The 19,668-nt window shown below is 34.4% G+C and overlaps 2 protein-coding genes and 1 non-coding gene across 5 annotated transcripts; 2 read left to right on the top strand and 1 right to left on the bottom strand.

Annotated features, from left to right (window-relative positions):
- Nucleotides 1-1,091: 1,091 nt before the first annotated feature.
- Nucleotides 1,092-9,591, bottom strand: LOC104889194 (DNA polymerase delta small subunit). 3 transcript variants are annotated; one of them, XR_002039549.2, is made up of 16 exons: nt 9,442-9,591; nt 9,166-9,295; nt 8,224-8,330; nt 7,951-8,077; nt 6,751-6,858; nt 4,814-4,929; nt 4,652-4,735; nt 4,026-4,094; nt 3,878-3,949; nt 3,706-3,797; nt 3,500-3,627; nt 2,704-2,805; nt 2,530-2,597; nt 2,358-2,436; nt 1,822-1,890; nt 1,092-1,586 (listed from the first exon to the last, which is right to left on the bottom strand). XR_002039549.2 is itself a non-coding variant. In XM_010674349.3 (15 exons), exons 1-14 carry the CDS (start codon nt 9,496-9,498, stop codon nt 2,377-2,379), a joined length of 1,320 nt encoding a protein of 439 aa, XP_010672651.2. In that variant the 5' UTR covers nt 9,499-9,591; the 3' UTR covers nt 1,092-1,586; nt 2,358-2,376. The 3 variants fall into 3 exon arrangements, 2 of the variants coding, with proteins under 2 accessions (XP_010672651.2, XP_057249121.1); XM_010674349.3 differs by lacking the exon at nt 1,822-1,890; XM_057393138.1 differs by lacking the exons at nt 1,092-1,586; nt 1,822-1,890; nt 2,358-2,436 and having other exon boundaries at nt 2,530-2,620.
- Nucleotides 9,592-9,629: 38 nt separating this feature from the next.
- TRNAA-UGC (transfer RNA alanine (anticodon UGC)) lies at nt 9,630-9,702 on the top strand. Its single transcript has one exon. It is a non-coding gene; the product is annotated as a tRNA-Ala (tRNA).
- Nucleotides 9,703-12,826: 3,124 nt separating this feature from the next.
- On the top strand, nt 12,827-19,276 carry LOC104889193 (phytochromobilin:ferredoxin oxidoreductase, chloroplastic). The gene is made up of 8 exons (XM_010674348.3): nt 12,827-13,147; nt 14,693-14,812; nt 16,609-16,703; nt 16,899-16,992; nt 17,094-17,225; nt 17,758-17,862; nt 18,634-18,684; nt 18,776-19,276. Exons 1-8 carry the CDS (start codon nt 12,965-12,967, stop codon nt 18,959-18,961), a joined length of 966 nt encoding a protein of 321 aa, XP_010672650.2. The 5' UTR covers nt 12,827-12,964; the 3' UTR covers nt 18,962-19,276.
- Nucleotides 19,277-19,668: the final 392 nt, after the last annotated feature.

Below are 19,668 nucleotides of genomic sequence, written 5' to 3'. Positions count from 1 at the left end.
CCTCTATAAAATGATATCCATATTGATATATTTCAGAACAAAAAAAAAAACACTTCTTCAATCTTTCTCTCTCTAAAAATATGTATACATAATTTTTCTCTATAATTTTTTACCTTCTCCTCCTCACCTAAAAAGAAGAAAAAAAAACTCATATTTTCTAATCTATACATATATATTAAAAGGCGTGCGTAACAATGTCGATGCGCCACGTGGCACTCTCCTCTTGCCACTAGAATTTTACCACGTGTCTGTTAACCAGCAAAGTCAAGTGGTCATTATCTTAAAAATTAAATATGTTGAAGCCTGGGCTCGAACCTCTGACCTTACATAAGGGTTTTCAAAGAATCATCATCTCATCTAACATCTCTTAATGATCCATGTTTCCACAAAATTAAAAATATGTGTTGTAATTAGTTAATGTTATTAAACATATCCCTTGCATCCTTAAAAATAAATAAATTTGCATGTTCATTAAAATTAATTAATAATTATGTATGCATGATACCATTTGAAGAGCAGTGTTGACCACTACAGTACTACCCCTAGGGAGTTTTATTCATGTAATTTATGTACAATAATTTTTTTAAGAAATTGCATAGTATAGGGTTTGATCTCAAGACCTCAAGTACATATACTACAGTCTTAACCATCAGGCTAAGTTGTATTTATTGTTATTATCATAAAGTATTATATTAATAAATGAAATTTTTATTTACCCAGGGCACCCGGGCCTAATAACTAGTTAATTATTATTTTAAGTAATCATAAGATGATTTATTTTTATTTTTAATATGTAAATTATATTATCAATTGAAGTAGGAAAGAGAAATAGGAGAGAGAAAGTTGAAGTGGGGTAGTGAAAAATAGGAAAGATAAAATGAACAAAACATGAGTAAGTAGGGAAATTTGGTGATCAAACCCATCACCATTGACATTGCTCTTAATAATCTGTTTGCTTTTGGTACCTTGGACTGGGATGATGATTAGAGGGTTTAATCCCTCCCTTTAATTTAATATCTTCCGCTTTATGTTTAAAAAAAGAGTTTCCCTTTTAAAATGTCAGACTCTAACATGGCCATTTAAAAACATAAACAGTATAAAAATAACTTATACATGGATCAATTATAAAGTTATTGTGGTTTCAATCGATACAAAAATTTCTGGCGATTCCAAGAAACAGAAGTAACGAGGTAGAGAAGTACGATGACAATGAGATCCCATGCATTCTGAGTTAAATCCTCGTATCACGACAAAATTTATATGTATGTCATGAAAGCATCTTTGACTGCCTCCTCCACATGAGCTTAACTAAGATACATGGAGCAATGAATGCTACAACACTAAGATCATCTACACAGACTACTTACTAGTAGTATACATAATCTAGCTGCACCTAATAGTTGCTTAAGCTATTACATAAATGTTCAGAAAGAAAGGGATCCATACCATTCGACATAAGCGAACACAGAGTGAACATATTGACATGAGGCTCATCTTCTCTTGTTACACTCCGAAAAGTGAAGCTAATACAGCTAGTCAGCTACCACAAAAATTTCGCCCTGCTAAGTTGAGAAATACTTTCTGACCTGCCCAAACATAAAAAAAATTGTCTGCATCTCTTTGGGATTTGCTAATTCTTACATAAATGAAGTTGCATAGGAGAAAGTGTTCATGGCACAAAAGTCAAGATGATGATGAAAGGATAATATGATGAAGATGATTCAAGAAAAATTCAGCAGAAATTTAATGAAACTTGGCAAATATGTGGTTAGCAGAAGTCACTGAATTCTATTCACAACAGCTTATATAGTTTAAGAAAACCTGAAATTTCAAAGATAGTCTGTCAGCAACTCTCTTTAGGTTGAAGAAGCTATAAGATCATAATAACTGCTATACACAAAAAAAATGAGAGAGAACTCAGCCCCTGGTTGTTGTGTAACACGTCGAATTGAATAAACCAGATGAATCACAAAATTCACATTCAGGTGTTTTAGGGCATAAGAGTAAAACAACTTTGCTCCACAGACATTCTTCAAACCTCAAACCATGATTTAACAAGGTCATATGCTTATGTGAGTTGGCAGGCTGAGAACATATTTGAACTCGCCATACGTCAAAATGGACGAGTAGCTACTGGCTACAAAGTACAAACAATATGAACAAAGCCAAATTTTCTCAATTTCTTGTTGTACTATGTCTAAGCATTTAAAACTATGTTAAAATTTCAATGGATCGAGAATTCAAGCAAAATCTCAGATGCTGGATAGGGTCAGGACTCAGGACGAGGACTAGCATTGAAGGCACATGCTAAGGACATATGATGTACAAAACAAGATTCAGAAGCATTCAGATTGTACCTGAAACCATGATTCACAATTACAAGCTGAATTCAGTCCCAAAACTCAGAGTGTGGCATTCCAGATTTCTCAGATTAAGCTGTCAAAGAAGAAAAACGCATTAAACTGCTGAAACAACTGCAAAGTGATTGCTATATAGTTTACTATAGTAACACCGCGATTTCAGTATTACCACAACAGCAACTCCTGTCTCGCAAAATTTAGGTATTGTAACAATTCGTGCCATTTGGCCTTCTGATCCTGCATGCAAAAATATGCTCAAGCTGATATAAAATAAAAGTGTCAACTGACAGAGAAAGCTTCATGTATTATTTGAAAAAAAAATTATACACAATTCAAGGATTACCTTTGAGTAGACGGCTTTCATATACATCCTGATTCCCAACAAAGTAAACATGAGGACAACTCTCAAGTACAAAAGGATCCCTGTCCGTAAATGGATAACACCCTGAAAATTTCCAAAAAGAAAAGAAGAAAGACCAAAATGAAACATATAATCAAAAATTTGAATTTCCACCAACAAAGCAACATCAATGCAATAGAGCTATCTGTTCAAGAAAAGAAATCCCCACTTTGATAGCATCAAATTTGAATTTTCTAGGAGTATCAATTCTTCCACTTTATCTCCGAGTTGGGCATATGAAAAGATACTAGTTCAAGGTAAAGTACGAAGTTACACTAATCATTAATCAATTATTCACAAAAATTCACAGCAAAAGGACCTATCTTAGTTCTTCACTTCATGCAACCCTGATGCTGTGGGCCCCATTACTTGACTTTGCAACTATTTCAGCAATAGGTTCAGGCCCTTGGCAATTATTATTGCTAATGTTAGTAGTAAAAATATTTTTTAGCATTGCTAGTGCACCTCTTCCACCTCAGAAAAAGGTTAAATACCTCTACTTTTACTACTACGATATCGATCCTTCACTGAATAATTATATGGGTTCTTACATACTGTCCTGCCAATCTAAGAGGCGGTATATTTGTATTAGAAATAGCTGTTGTTGTTTTAGACTTTTAGTTGTCTGGTACACTGCATATTGTTCTTAAAAAATAAAACGCATCCGTCTTCCCAACATATACAGCGTAAGAAAAGGAAAATAGGGGGGGGGGGGGAACTGAACTAGTTTCATTTTTACCTAGAGTGTTCGGTGCAGTTGGCGCGAGATGCCTCCATCTCAACGTCCTTTCCACGAACTCAAGTTTATCTTTAGCTTCTGAATACTTTTCAAGATCATCAATATTCTGCCCTGATGTCCCAAGAAATCTAAAAGAACGTAGCCCACAGGTAGGTATACATCCATTTGGGAAACTAATGAAAGTGAATATAGGGCCAAACGTTTACCTGATCCCGTCAAGCTCGAAGGAATGAGGGTTGGTACAAGACCTGAAGGTGTTATAAACTGAAGACCCAGGAAAGAGACATCTATTTAAAGGCTGAAAAGAAGATCAATGTCAAGAAAAATTCAGAGGCTTCTAGAAAGTCCAAGCTTCATTCTCATATCTAGGAGAAAAACCTGCTGTGGTAAAGAGAAATTTGCAGGATCATTGGGCCCAGGCATGATATCCAGAGATACTCCAGCAGCAATCTACGTAAAATTGACCTCAGCATTATTTATATTCAAAGAAACGAAATATATTCACGCATTAAACATAAGTAAGAACCTGAGTCAGAAAGATATCCAGCTCTTGAAATGGCTCAGCCAACTTAGATTGATCCTTCGATCCCAAGTTCTGCAGATGCCGACAAAATCTCAAAACAGATGTCATTTATTTTCATATAAACACCTTTACCCTCCCAATCCCCCCAGGGTGTCCAGACAAATTTGAAATTATAGATAACAACTTAATAACTGCTTTACACACTGTTGTAACCAGAAACAGATCCCCTTTAAGTTAGACAATTGACTATGCGTCTAAGCTCAGATTTTTGTAACCTTAAAAGCAGAGCGTGGTTCACTTTGAATAAAATCACATTGAAAGCATTATCAAGAAACTATGCTGTTGAAGTCTTGGTATGTGTCTTCTGATAGAACTAGTAAGAAGGATGGTACAAGCTACAAAAGAAGAAAAGATAAGCTACTGAGCAATACGTAAACCCGAAGATACTAATGGAGACCTAAGTACTGAAAAAACAGTCCAGCAGATCCTGACTTGATTCCTGAACCCAGGGATATGCCAAATAATCCCAGAAATGTGAAAGCAACAGCCAACAAGCCTCCGAGCTAATCAAACCATGATATACAGGAAACAGTGATGCAGGGAATTTTTGAGAGATAGTAATATGTTACCTGTCCATTAAATTGTTCTCTGGCAAATTCCAAGGAATTTCCAGCAATAACTACATGGACTATTTCTGCAGCGATTCTCTGTTCCTACAAAGTTTTGAAAGCAATGATTAGTAAACTCTGCAGTGATAATTGCTGGGAGGGTAAGGTACAGAAGAGTGAGACCATTTCATCCCCTAAATGGCCAGTTATATGATCCACAAGAAGCTGGAACTGGAGAGGATTTGAGGTGCTATTCCCAACACATAAGCCTGATACAAAGACCACGTACTTGTCACCACCTGTAAACAGAAAAAATGGAAGACTTTCAGACATAAGAAGAGAGAAATAAAAGAATAAGTCTCCAGCAGATACAGCTAACTCTCATCACAAAACAGTGACCAGCATAGCACCAAAGACTTATGGATAAAATAGCACGAGGCACAAATGGTAACATCTCTGGACTCTATACAACTGTCTTATCTAGCAAATAGGAAACCCAGGGGAAAAGAAATTCATCGATACCATTCCTGATTTTTGATAGGGGAAGCAAAGTAAACGCAACATATTTCTACAACATGCGACTTCTTTAATAAAAAAGTCTTGACTTCAAGGTCGTCAACATTGATAGGATTGTGCAGAATACAGTACTATAATAATTCTAGTAAGGGATTATTCACACGAAATTGTCCAGTCTTAACTAATTTAAACTAATTGGAGCTTGTTTGGCTTTTTAACACTTACTTTAGTCAGATATTGAAAATCGGTTAGGAACTAATCTGAACATATTGGAAAGTATTGGAACTTATTGAACATATTAGAGCCATTGAACTTATCTTTCTTCTAATAAGTATATTTGAGGTGAAAAGAACAGAGACTGATCCTACAAGTGCCTTGCGGTCACACTTACAATTTGTACAGCGAAGTTGTACTAATGATTGGGTCCAAACACAAAAGATTAGTGTCTCTCTTTTAATACAGATTCAGAGACCTCATCTCAGACATGGGTTCCTCTTGCACCACAGATTGAAGCAAAGCGGTAGACTCAGGCACTTGGCTTTTCATAAGAAAAAGAAAACAAAAGAAAGAACCTGTTTTTTGTTGTAAAGAAGTTATAAAGGCTTTCGATGGCAGCCTCTGCAGCTGACATAATCTGCTGGCATAATTCCTGAATATAATTTATAAGTTTGCTTCATAGATTCTTGTTGCAAAATAGCTAGATTGTCAGTTAGGCACACAACAGAAAAAAGGTGAACATCAAAATCAACAATCTATGGTTCGAATTACAATCATACAGAAACACATGCAATAACACATCGTATATATGGAAAACCCCTCACCTAGCCAAGGGAAAAAACTATGAAGTAACTAATTAGTCCGACGTATATTAGAAATACATCATAGATCATGTCTCTACAAAAATCTCCGAGATTGTTTAGTGCATAAACCCATTAACTATATTAGGATTACTATCCAGCTTCCTAAGCCCATTTTTATCTGGAAACGCTTCACAAGCTTCTGAAGTCCACAACATACTCTTATGAGAGATAACCGTCTCAAGCAATGTCCCAGAAAAGGCTAATTTCTAAGAGTCGACTAGAGCGAAGGTTGTTGTACCATCGCGATAGTCCATCCATTAAAAAAAAGAATACCCAAACCGGAACGCACAATGAAGCTGACACTTGCTTCTTCTCCCTTAGTCGTCGAGACACCAGCGGTCCTCCTCGATCTTCCTTAGAAACAGCCACTGAGTCTACTTTGACTATATCAAGAATCGAACAAATCAGGAAGAGAATCCCAACTTTCTCAAAAAACAGGCATTCCAAATTTCTTCATAGGCTATGCACATTGATTTTGATGGAAGATTTTATTTAGCCTGAAAGATGAAGAGTCATGTAACCCCCAGTCAACCATTTCCTTATACCATATAGGAAAAAGGAGAAACGACCCCCCCCCCAACAGCTATTCCAATAAGAACAGCAACACGGAACCCTCAGACCAAAGAAAATTAATTTGATTATAACCCTTCCTTAATAGCAATGTACATCGAACGTTAGGATAAGATGCCCACTTATTTGGTAACTTCTAAACATAAAGATTTGAAAAACATAGAGTGACATTACCAAGCTTCAGAGGCTTCTGTATCTGGGGTGGTAGGCCAGCGTCAAGAATATCTTGAACAAAGAAAGATCCAGCTCCAGTTTCTTTTCCAAGGAATGCAGCCACAATCCCTGTCAAAGTTTATAATGTCAACTCAGAACTGCAATAACGACACCAACATAATAAATCAAGCTAAACACCTTAATCAACTTATACGTCTGACTTACTAGCAAGTGACCAAACATAATAGATGGGAGAACAAGGGAAATTTACTAGACACATAGATGATGGAATTGCAATCACATCTAGGAATATCCACAAACTTGTCATGAGAACTTTATAATTGCAGATTAATCCTAGTGCATATTTTGATGAATTATTTTTACTAGGTGATTCATTGCCTATACACTATTCAGTGAACATTTCTGTTAATGAAAGCAGTTACTATACGCTCACAAGTTGCAATCTCTTCAAATCAGCCTTTCTTTCTTTTCTTCCATCTCTTTTAGCTTGTGCTATGTTATTTTCTCCTCCACCAACCAGATGTTGCAGCATAAACATGTGCAGGTCTAACTTTCTCACTGACAGTGATCATAATCGGCCTCTCCTATCTTTTGGGGTAAGACAGGCAGAAAGCAATGTCCATTTAAATTATTGCAACATAATATTATGAAAGCAGCCAAATACATCCCCACATATAATCATCCTTCAACTTAAAAGTCATGAATGCATTGTATTTTAGATGGTTTATCAAATAAGTGGAACTAGAACACCAATGGAAATTCAGAACCTTCCATGTCATTTATTGGGGGCCAGGTAGAGAACTGAAATCATTTATAAAGAAGGCTTACTTAGATCTGTAGTTAAGTTTGACTTGACAGATAATATTATTCAAAACAATTATCATTTGCAGCATTGTTGTCTAAGTCTAACTCTTAACATTTTTTGATAGTTAAAAGGGAAAAATTGAGAAAGACTACGCAAGTATCCAGCACGATATACTTTTTTTTCCATGAGTAACTTTTACCAATATCCCCTTTCATTTAGTAATACGTCCACTGGGGTAAAGTCGCACCAAAGACAAGAAACATTCTGGCAAACCAACCAGATTAATATCAATTCTAGTATAGAATTTGTCTCTCTGCTATGTGCTATCACATGTCCTTTATATTTTCTAATTTCCAAGTTCTCGATCACAAGAAAATAAGGATGAAGAAACATACCGGTAACATAGGCGGAAGGTAAAAGTGTTGTTCCATCAAGCTTAACTCTCCCACTTTCATCCTCCAGCACCAGGTGATCATCAGGATGCATGAAATTGTGAGGCTTGACAAGAGGAATCACAGACCTCTACTTATTGCCAATAGAAGTTCAACATGGGAGTAAAATGAGAGGAAAAAATTAGAACAAGCAATGTCTCCAAAAATCAGTTAGATGTTGTTACGATAAAGATCATAAAGCAAATATGACAACATATTTCAAAGCAACCTCCTTACCTCCTTAGAGTATTCATCAAGAACACAGGGTTTGAGTTTCATGTGCTTGTAGACTGTTCCGACAAGGATACAGTCCTTGCCTTGTTCAAGTCCCAGAATTGTACGAACTACAAGAAATAGTACTCAAAACTTTAAGAGATACCCCCACTCAAGCACTTGTGGTTCGATAAATTAGAACACAATTCCACTTTGACCACAAAATTAACAAAACAAAAAAAAAAGTAAATACGAATTAACATGCATAAAAATTGGCATCTCCAGCCGCTAACACAAAACAACAAGCTATAGTCTATGAACTTACAAAGAGGAAACCAGAAAGTCATTGATCCACATTTTGACATACTAGAAAGAGATCATGCCCAATAGCCAAAATGATCGATTATGTAAAATACTAACCACAAAAAACCCTTAATACATAGCAATATACTGAGACTATAGGAGTCTTGACGCAGCACCTTTCTCCCAAAAGTTTAAACAATCAATAATAGACACCTCAATGATGCAATCACATTAGCAGATGATCCAGCTCAAAAGCGGACTGCGAAAACTAGAGACACTCATGGAAGCATAACTGCATAACTACCTCTAAGACACAGCTCAAATTCTTTTCTCAAAAATCCTAAAACCAACATTTTCTTTTCAAAACCCTAAACCCTACTTGATTTCAATAATTACCACATAACAACAGTAATAAAGAAACAAATTAATCACCACTAGATCAACAAACTCCCCCCCCCCCTCCCTCCAGAAAAAATCACAGCATTCCCAAAATAAAATGAAATTCAAAATATATCAAATTAATCCAAAAACTACACTAAAATAAAAAATTCAATCAAACCCAAGTGAAATTTCGATGCAAATTCTAAAAGGGTCATACCCAAATTACAAAAAGAAAATCTTAAAAAAATAAAAAAGAAATAAGCTTTGAAGTGAGAAAGAAACCAGGAATGTGGGGTTTCCAATGAGGAAGAAGAGAGTGAATAAGAGTCCTCAACATATGAAGCCGAGCATAGTAAATTTGACTATATTGTTGTCCTTTATAAACCTCATTTTTTACCATAAAAACTTCATCCTGCAAAATCATTCAAAAGATTGGATATAAAAAAGAAGGAATTTTGTTACAGCAAACTATAATATACTATAAGATTGCAACAATTTTTAAAGATAAGAAAACAACATTTGGAGTTTAAGAAGCAAAAACGGAGGTGAGAGAAATACCAAGTTAGTGTATTGAGAAGTCTTGCGTTGGAGAATTTTCTCGCCGTCGATTTCCATGGCGGATTGGCGGGAAAAGAAGATGAAGAAAACAAAGATGCTGCGCTTCTTCTTCAACACAATGAAACTTTTATAGCTTCTTTTTTGTTTGTTATTTACTTATAATTTGTTATTGGATATTTTCTATCAATGGGGATGTAGCTCAAATGGTAGAGCGCTCGCTTTGCATGCGAGAGGCACGGGGTTCGATCCCCCGCATCTCCAACTTTTTGTAATTTTACAATACTATACTTGTGCCAAAGTTTTTTTTAAATCAACTCACTAGTATTTGGATCCGCGCGTGGCCCCGTGTTGGTATTATATTTTCGAATTTAATATGTTTTTTTTTTCCATTCCCAATGAAATATATTAATGAATACTCAACATTTAGGGTTTGTTCTCCCCAGCTTATTTTCAGTTCAATTCAATTCAGTTAAGTTAAATTCAATTCAACTCTGGACAATACTTTTAATCTCACATATCACTATTCATTTCAGTTCAATTCAATTCTGTTCAGTTCAATTCAATTTAGTTCAGTTTAATTCAATTTAGTTCAGTTCAATTCAGTTCAGTTGTTTTATGCCGAAACGAACAGGCCCTTAAAAGGTACAATATAATAATGTGGACACTTAAAACACTATTAAAAGTTGGTTGAGATGTCCTTTTAAAAAAAAAAGTTGGTTGAGATGTCCTTTTAAAAAAAAAAGTTGGTTGAGATGTCCTTTAAAAAAAAAAAGTTGGTTGAGATGGCAATTGTGTCATGTATAATAACAAGATGTCATGGGTTCAAATCTTGTTGCAAGCTAATTTTACTTTTGTCACGCACTTGATCAAATTTAGAAATACTGCAACTAATTTTGAATTTCCTGTATAAAAAAAGTTGCAATAGAAAAAAGACGAATGAAGTACTGATCCATGCATATTGAGAATGTTTGGGAAAATTTAAGATCTTTTAGGGCCTGTTCTCTTCGGTATAAAACAGCTGAACTGAACTGAACTGAACTTATCTGAACTGATATGAACTGAACTGAAATGAATAGTGATATGTGAGAGTAAAAGTATTTGTCAAGAGTTGAACTGAACAGATATGAACAGAACAGATCTGAACTGAACCAACCGAACTGAACAGAATTAAACTGAACTGAACTAAACTGAACTGAACAAAATAAGCTAGGGAGAACATGCCCTTAGTTTCCTAATGGTTGATTTTGGTTGATGCGTGCTTTTTTTTTTTTTTTTTTTAGCTACTATAACCAATTTCACATTATGCTTACAATTTTAAGCACAACAAAAAAATACCATGCCTCGGTTTATACTTCTAAGAAACCAATACATCCTCCATTTTGAGTTAGACACACCAATGTTATCAAGATTGGAATCATACTTTAGATCGGGGTTAGTAAAATTGAATCGGTGGGATCATATCGTATCCTACAATTCGGGATGAAATAAAGATAATTATACTAGAATATGAGTGAGAATCTCATGTTAAAAATTTACACATATTAATAATGCTTTTCTTAATTAGCAAATGGTGATAGTTTTTCAATACTATAAGATTGAAGTAACATGCGACCAAAATCTAATAGGAGAAATATAATATGTGAAATTACTTCTGGATTTTTATACGGTAGGATCGGATCGTAGAGTCGTAGGATCGGATCGTAGAGTCGTAGGATCGTAAAATCGTGTTAAGATCCTATCATGTGATTTTTTGTGGTTGGGTAGGATTGAAAGATCCTACAAAATTAAGATCCTACATAGGATCGGGATCGGTGAGGTACTCTAAGATCGTAAGATTTGGATCGAAATTTTAACAACAATGGGACACACAATTAGAAAAGTTAAAAGGTAGCGGATAGAGAGAACCATAACTATTATAATTAATACAAAAGGCAAGAAGGACAATTTTTCAAAACGAATATAACGCAATAATGAGCTAGTTTCGTATGGACCTGGTCTACATTAGTGTTATTGTGGATCAAAGTCGCCCGTAAAATATAGTGATCATTTTTTCTTTATAAAAATCTTCTAAAATCTTAACTTACAGTAATCTATCATTCCCCTTTGTTTTTTTATCATTCTCATTTTCTTGTATGTCTTTCAATGTACGTCATTGAACTTGAATATCTTTCATTATATATTAGTAAAAAAAATAACGATTGGATATTAATAAAGTACTAATGGAGACAAATCAAACAAAACCCTACATGATTACATTATCTCTAATAAATTCAAAAAAATTGAGAAAATTTTCTCTAAGTATTAATAATGTAAAATTTTCAAGTGAGAAAAGATAAAAAACGACAAAGAGAGTATTATCTAACATAGAAGACATTTTTCTTTTGATAGAATGACCACTTCTTACATTAGTTTATCATAATTAAGTTCTCATTTTATAACATAGTAACGTTTTTTCTAACATAATCACCTTTTACAATCTATACCTACTCTTTTATATGTTTTTTTTACACAGTGACTCTTTTTTTTATAAATTACATGGACTAGGGACTAGCATTAGGTTCACACTAATTTAATGTAAACTAGGACATATAAGTTTGTTACTACAAAATATTAATAGTCAAAGTTTTGTCTTTACCGATGTGAAAATGAAAGTGGAACAACTAATAAAAAAAGAGGTATATTATGAGCAATGCCCAATTTATAACTGCTATAAAACGTAATCTATTTATATCAGTGTCAATTTGGTATATGTTGTGAAAAAAAAAAAATTCCTTTTAACAAGAATAGTACATCGAACGAAAAACATAGTATAATTAAAAAAAGAGTAGTGTATGTTAATTTGACATTGCTTTTCAAAATACCAAAATTTCAGGTAGTGTGTTCTTTATTTATTTGTTATTGTTATAAAATAACAAAATTTTATAACATTTATGAACGAGATTACCGAGTATCAACATTCATATTACATATCCTAGTATAATGTATCATGAAAAGATCCAAATAAGCAATAAACTAAACAATACTCCCTCTATTCTTTGTATCTTTTTCACTTAAATACTTGATACTATTTATACTTAGAGAGAATATTTTCAATTTTTTATTAATTAATAAGAAAAAATATAACTCTGTGGAGTCTTATAGAATAGTGGCATCACTTTTCAATTTTCACCTTATATTCTTGACGTTTAAAGATCAATTCTAATGTAACTCATCTTATAAAATTTCTTTAAGTGAGCACATCCTCCATCTAAAAGTACACATTAAGTCGAATCTAACAAGATCTGACATAAGCATGTTGTGAGACGGATGGAAGTGTATCCGTGTGGAGGGTGCAATACTACTATACTAGTACATTATGAGAATGAGACATTCCTTCTTTGTAGAAGTATTATTTTTATAAGGCGTGGATAAGATACACCGTTGCAACTTTCAAGACAAGGAGAGACAGCAGAACTATTTTCAGGGCAAAGGGAGACAAGAGACACATTGGTATTTGGTGATTGAGTGCTTCAACAGAGTTTCAATGGAATCTCTAAATTTGAAGTCATGGGTGAAGCTCAATCCTTGCTCTAAGTACCACAAATTCAGAGACTGCAAAAGTAAAGTGGGAACACAAGTAGTTTCTGCTTTACATTACCAAAAATTCATAGACTTTGCTATGGATGAAACTAAACGTCGCACCCATCTCACATCTTCTCCTTTGCAGGTTCTTTCTTGCTTTCTCTTCAATTCCCCATTCTTTAATTATTTCTGGTGAAGTTTTTAACAATTCAAATGGTATGTAAAAACTGTGACATGATTGTTTAATGTAAGAAAAGTAATGATGGGTGTGTTAAAACTCATCTGAACCACTTAATAGTTGTATATTGAATTGGGTAGTTCTTATTTAGAGCTTAGTTCTCCTTAAGTAAGTTTTTTTTTAATGGTGAGGTGAAAAGCACAGAGCTTCAAATGTAATGTACTTGTGAAGTGTTTCTGTTTATGTTTATGTTCATTTTAATGCTGGGTTGTTTTTCTGAGAAACTGTGCTATCTCCTTTAGATCAACCATTGACATGGCTGTATTATATATATTCTTTGATGAACTTCATTGGGTCTCTCAATTAGGCACTTGAAATAAGAACTTCTTACATTTTTCAGAAGATAGAAGAGGAAATTATAGGACTGGACTTTCTTTTTCACTGTGGAACAACAAAGTTTTAGTCCCAAAATGATTTGGGGTCGGCTAACATGAACTTCATAAGAAATCATTTCTGTGGCACAGGAAACAATAGTAATAAGCTAAAGAGTAAACAAAGAAAATGAGAGTGAAATCGTTTGTTTTCCCCCTGTCTATTAGATCTTTTATTAGGAACTTAATACGTTTATATTGTTGAACACATTGGTGTATCCCATCTTATGAATCTTTTTGATGGCCAGAACTAGTCTAATTTAATGTTGTCCTTTTTGCACCAAATAAAAAAAATTTGAATTTCGTCAATTAAATTGCAGAGAAGTCCAACAAGAAAAGTTATTTGTGGTTGGATCTAACAAAAACATTTGAAATCAATATTGCTTTCAAAGAAAATAAGTTTTCAAACTTCAATTCCTTTGTTTGCTTCCTTGATGAAGAAATTAGAGAATAAAGAGAATAGGGAAATAGAGGGGAGAGGATGAAAGGGAGGGGGAAGAGGAAGGTGAGGAATAGTTGACGGTTGGCTGTGTTGTCCTTTTGTATAGAGGGCTTAGTTATTGGATTTCGAGTCTTGAAATGGTTGGTGGTTCTAGTTGGAGGTGATATGAGATGCTTGTTGTGTTGTTCAGGTGGGATTAGTTAAGTAAATGGTAATATACAAATGTATTGAGGTATCTCATTGTAGTCTCTATTGAGTTGATGGTAATTTTCATTCTTAATTTTTCAATGTTAAATTTATATCTTGAGTTGAGTCCTTGAGGTTAGTTATTTATTCATCTCAGAGAAATGTAGGTCAAGCATCAGATGAAATTATTCCATATGTGTGTCCTCCTGGCAGAAAAGTTGCACCAGTTTGTCTGCTGACCATCTTTTTCCATGCATATGTTCTCATGGTGTTGGATCATGGAGGCTGGAGTGTCCTTCTTTCTTTTCTTTTTCGTTTTTTTTTTCTTTTGAATGAATTTCATTCATTTACTTTCTAGATTCGTCTATGTTGCTGTAATAGACTTCTTGGATCTTAACTATTTCTTTTTTTTTTTTATTTCTTTTTATTCAATTATTGTTTGAGTCTCAACAGGATACGTTCATCCATACTCAAGCTATAGATGGGAAATCCGAGCTCAAATTTCTATCTTTTGAAGCTTCTAAGATTAGGCAGCTTCGTACGATGCACATTGATGGGGGTGATTCACTGCAGGTACTTCTCCTGTTCTTTTTCCCCCATTAGACATATAAATGTTTATAGTTGGCCATATCCAGGAGTAAAATTTGTTATCAAGCTCTTTTAGAACATCAAAACTTTATCAAAATGTGTCAGTATGCCAACTCTACATCCATTTTTTTGACACAGTTACCAATTCAATAGGTAAACCTCTTTCCACTAAGATGTCATCGTCACTTGAACTCTCGTGTTCATTGCCTTAAAAAAAGCATTTTTGTATGTGGAATTTTGATTTGTGTAGCACAAAATGAATATAACTGTGCGTTGATCATTTTCAAAATGAGCGGACAACTGAACTTCAACTAGATGACCTTATGCCAAATGGACTTGGTTCGAATCTCATTCAAATCACCCGCTGAAATCAAACATTGATCATAATATGTGAAGGATTTTTAATCTGAAGACATGCTCCTCAAATGAGATGATGTCTAGTAGGGGTTACCTATCATGTATCCTTTAATTGCAACCGAGGGAAAATGTTTCTCAAACAAGATGATGTTCTACTAGGATTTAATGATCATATATCATTATTTTGACAGAATCTATTTGAAAGGCAAACTTTTTCTCGAACAAGCTGATGTTCTAGTAGGATTTAATGATCATGTATCATCTTCTGAAAGTTTTTTATTTGGAAGGCAGATATTTCTGAAAAAAATTTATATTCACTAAAATTGACAAGGTTCTTAATCCTGTGTGTTAGTGCCATCCACAAAACAATAAAATAGCGTATTTCCAATTAATTTTTCTGCTAGCAGCTTCTGCATAATGATACAGGATGTTGGACTTATTTTCTTATAAGATAACGATTAAGTTCGATTGTTGTCAAACGCTGCTGATACTAAAGATGGTTTGGCAAATATGGTTGTTGTGTCAAGGAGCAATATAATGGGTTTTGTTCTTGGATCCGAGGGATGAAAAAGGTCAAAATCAAGTTTATGAGCAAGTTTTGCATGTCTTGCTGATAACTTGAAATGGCTTCAAGAATTATGCAAAGAGAAATTATCTGCAGCTGTGATCTTTGGGGCATTTGGCAGTTTTGATGTACTATCAGGGTGGACAGGAATATATGTCGGTATTGGATCAAAAGGAAGTCAGTGCTGCTATGCTGGTTCAGCATGTTTCTTAGGTGCTCCTCATAGAAACTGAAGGAGCTTCCAGAAAATGTATATGACTATGAAATGGAACAGTTACTCTTATTTTAAGTACTTGTCGTTATTGGCTCATAGGACTTCAGTTTGCTGTTGGGAACTTGGGATTTCTCTTAGATTATGAAATACAATCCTGCCTCATACATTCATACTGTATGGGGATTGCTTGAAACTCTCTTGCTGAAATAAAGTAGTTCTCCCTTGTGCAGGAGTGGGAAGAAAAAGAAAAGAAAGAATGGATGTCATTCTTGATCAGCTCTCTGTATAGTTCTTGATTTGATTTCTCCTAGTACACTATTAAATCTTTATTTTCACTGTAGACATGGAGGTGAGGCTGGTTTTTCTTACAACATGATGGCTGCATCAAGTCACCTTATTAACTAGAGCTTGTAATTCTAAACACATAGTGGTCAACATCTATAATGGTTAGCCAATGATTAATATGCTCATCGTTACTACTTGATACAAATTAACTTTAAATGAAGTTGAACTTACAATGTGCTAACCAAATAATTGGCTTTCATGGCTTAACTACTTCCACAATGCACACCTTTTTTGTAAGTTCTGTAAATTTTAGGAATACCATCTATCTTTGCTGTTTAACCGTCAAATATTATGTTGCAGGTGTTGGACTTTGGTGTCTTCCCAAAATTTGCTTTCGACTTGCCTATTTTTTGTGCCAACTTTTTCACCAGCTCATCGATGAACATTATTGTATTGTAAGTTGTACTCCGTTCTGTGGACTGTGGTCATTGTTGCTTCACTTGTGTGCATGTTTGTGTGGTACTTCGCTGATTAATATTCTCTTGTTGCTTTGGTTTCTTTTGAGCACGTTCAGAACATATGTATTTATATTTATCCTTTTTCTATTATATGTTTGTCATATCTTAGTATTTTGTCTTGATTACAAACAGGGATCTTAATCCTTTGCATGATGTCATCACTAATAGAGAATACAAAGAGAAGTACTACAAAAGTTTAATGCCTCTCAGCATTAAGTATGCTGAAGTAAGTTTTGTACTTCTCCTACCTCGCAAAATTAAGTCTTCATTCATATCGTCGCCTAACCCATTCTAAAATTCACTGATTTTAGCTCAGATTATATGCAGCTTTTACCTTGGGGAGGAAAACTTACTGGTGAATCTTTAAGATTTTTCTCACCGATAGTAATTTGGACGAGATTTACTTCAAGCCAACACAAGCACGACATTTTATTTGACGCATTCAGCGATTATTACAAGGTGCATACCAACTTTTGCTTTTGATTAAAATGCATTGATATTTCACAAGAGACAATTATTTCTTTGTTGATTTGCTTAATGCTATCGCTGTGTTGATGCCAGAAATGGAAATCATAGAAAATCACCATATCACCTTATAACAAGTCTTTTCCATAGCTTTTTATCATGTGTAGTTCATACTTCATATCATTGGCTATGTTTTCTCATAGTTTTTGCTTTTAGTGGAATTGATGATGTTTTAGCTGAAAGTCGAATTCTAAAATACATGCAGCAAAAGACTAGGGACTGTAGGTGCTTTCGCTTGGTGTTGATGAGTAATGTATCAGGATCTCCTTTGTCATCCGACCTTCAAAGTTACTTGTACCTTATAATAAATTGGAAAATGGAGATCTTTTCAGATGGTGAATAATAGTAAAAACTTGTTTTGAGGAAAGAGTAGAAAATATATTTTGGTTTTAATATCCCAAATCAATGATTTTATTCAGTAGAATACCAGTACTAAAATTCTTAAAATGTGGTGTTGCATTTGCAGACATGGCTTAACTTAATGGAACAGGCAGTGGAGGAGACTGCTCCTGGTCAAATTATGCTAAATAGTGAAGCACAACATAAATATTTAACATGGAGAGCAGAAAAGGTGAATTTTTGTCTTCTTTTCTCCTTTTGTTTTCCACCTAATATCATCTTCTATTGAGCTTTTGTTTTGCGCCTTTGATTGATCCTTAAAATGTTCTTCATGAATAAAACATAGTTGCGCAGAAACTATTTTATTAATTTATGGAAAGAATGCCCACATATTCCATGCATACTTAAATAGTAATGGTTTATGATTGGATTTGCTACTATGGCTCTTCTAATTAAGTGTTAAGGATATGGTGAAATGGACACGACTATATCAAGGTTCTTTTCGCAAAACCAAAAGCAACATACCCTTAATTATGAGGGTTAGACTATATGACTACTAATTGCGAACAGATGAAACATTTTTCCAAGGAAAAAACGGTTCAAATTTTTTCCCTCCGAACCAAACACACTTTAAGGGATTGTTTGATAGGCGGTAAGAGTAGTGAATTTATAGGTTAAATTGTTTGTTCAAATACCACTTATTCATATATTTCGATCACTATGTATGTACTACCATCTTAGAGGTAGTATTAAAAGGTTCAGAAACACATGTGAGGATAAGCTCTATTATCATGGTATTGGCTTGAGGCTTTCTTTTCAGAAGTATACATATACGCCATCACCGATACTACAATTTACCAGCTACCAAACGGCCCAAAAATAGTTGTGGGATCATTTTCTATGGCAGAAGTTCACCAATTTATCGTTATAAGTAATCCATAGTATGTACCTATTGCATGGACTTTAACATGTCAAAGTAACTCAAATCACATTTGCAACATAGGATCCAGGGCATTCAATGCTGAAGAGGTTGGTCGGAGAAGCAGAAGCCAGAGTATGGTTCTTCAACTATTATTTGCTTTCTCTAGGAATCCTTCCGTATAACTTCTTTAAGCCCTTATTTTCAATGACAAACTATTTCACAGAATGTGCTTAGAAGCTTCCTATTCAATGGAGTTGATGAACTAGGTAGCAAAACGTTTTTGGACTACTTTCCAGAGTACAAGCTTGAAGATGGAACCATGAATGAGAAGCGGAGTATGATGGGGAAGTCGTTCGAGAATCGGCCATGGGATAGTAAAGGGGAACTCATTGTCGATCATAGCGAATGAGCTTAACATGGTGGTTGGGCTCGGAGGGGACGAGATGAGTTGGAGCTGCTCTTGAGATGCTTGATGTTGCTTTGTAATAGTATAGGTAGTTTTGGCGTTAATTTATTTGTTAATAAGAGATGTTTCAAGAGCTCTATTTCTTAATCATAAAGGAGTATTTAATCAGATTTTAAAAAACTGTGAGCATCTAAAATATTGGTGCCATCCAATTCCGAAATTAGAAATAGTATTCTTGTATGTTGTATCCAAGCACACAATAAGATGAGGAGTACAAAGGGTTTTAGAGGCTTCAATATATGTGGCAGTTTTATAGAAGCGTATGGTCTGTACTCTAGTGGGGTGTAGTATGAGCGACAAATTAGAAACATAACGATGTTGTTTTTTCCACATGGGAGATCAAAGTTCAAATCTTCGTGTAAGTAAAATTTCAATGTTTGTGAGGGGAGGAGTTGGGGCTTGTTGTGCCTTTTTGTGAGTGATTCTATACAAGGGAATTTTAGAGGAGATTCTTCTTAGAAAAAGAACTAGTAAATGAAATATTCATGTCCTCTTTTATTTTTCATATTTAAAATATTCTTAAGAGAAAAAAAGTCAAACTAAGAAGAGCAAAAGATAACGAAGAGAGTGCAAAACAAAATAGATATTTCCTTTGTTTTGAAATAGATGTACCAATTCTATCAAGAAGCTCACACACAAAATAGAGAAAT

This window comes from Beta vulgaris, chromosome 3, assembly GCF_026745355.1.
Source record: "Beta vulgaris subsp. vulgaris cultivar EL10 chromosome 3, EL10.2, whole genome shotgun sequence".
Classification (NCBI taxonomy): domain Eukaryota; kingdom Viridiplantae; phylum Streptophyta; class Magnoliopsida; order Caryophyllales; family Amaranthaceae; genus Beta; species Beta vulgaris.
Note: the sequence above shows the minus strand (reverse complement) of the source record. Positions and strands in the feature narration are given on the sequence as shown.

Coding starts and splice junctions, on each gene's coding strand:
- LOC104889194 (XM_010674349.3), bottom strand. CDS start 9,498: ATGGAAATCGACGGCGAGAAAATTCTCCAACGCAAGACTTCTCAATAC. Junction 3,950..4,025: donor TGGATATCTTTCTGACTCAG/GTTCTTACTTAT, acceptor AATTTTACGTAG/ATTGCTGCTGGAGTATCTCT. Junction 2,598..2,703: donor TGAAAGCCGTCTACTCAAAG/GTAATCCTTGAA, acceptor TTTTGCATGCAG/GATCAGAAGGCCAAATGGCA.
- LOC104889193 (XM_010674348.3), top strand. CDS start 12,965: ATGGAATCTCTAAATTTGAAGTCATGGGTGAAGCTCAATCCTTGCTCT. Junction 16,993..17,093: donor TCAGCATTAAGTATGCTGAA/GTAAGTTTTGTA, acceptor GATTATATGCAG/CTTTTACCTTGGGGAGGAAA. Junction 18,685..18,775: donor TCGGAGAAGCAGAAGCCAGA/GTATGGTTCTTC, acceptor ACTATTTCACAG/AATGTGCTTAGAAGCTTCCT.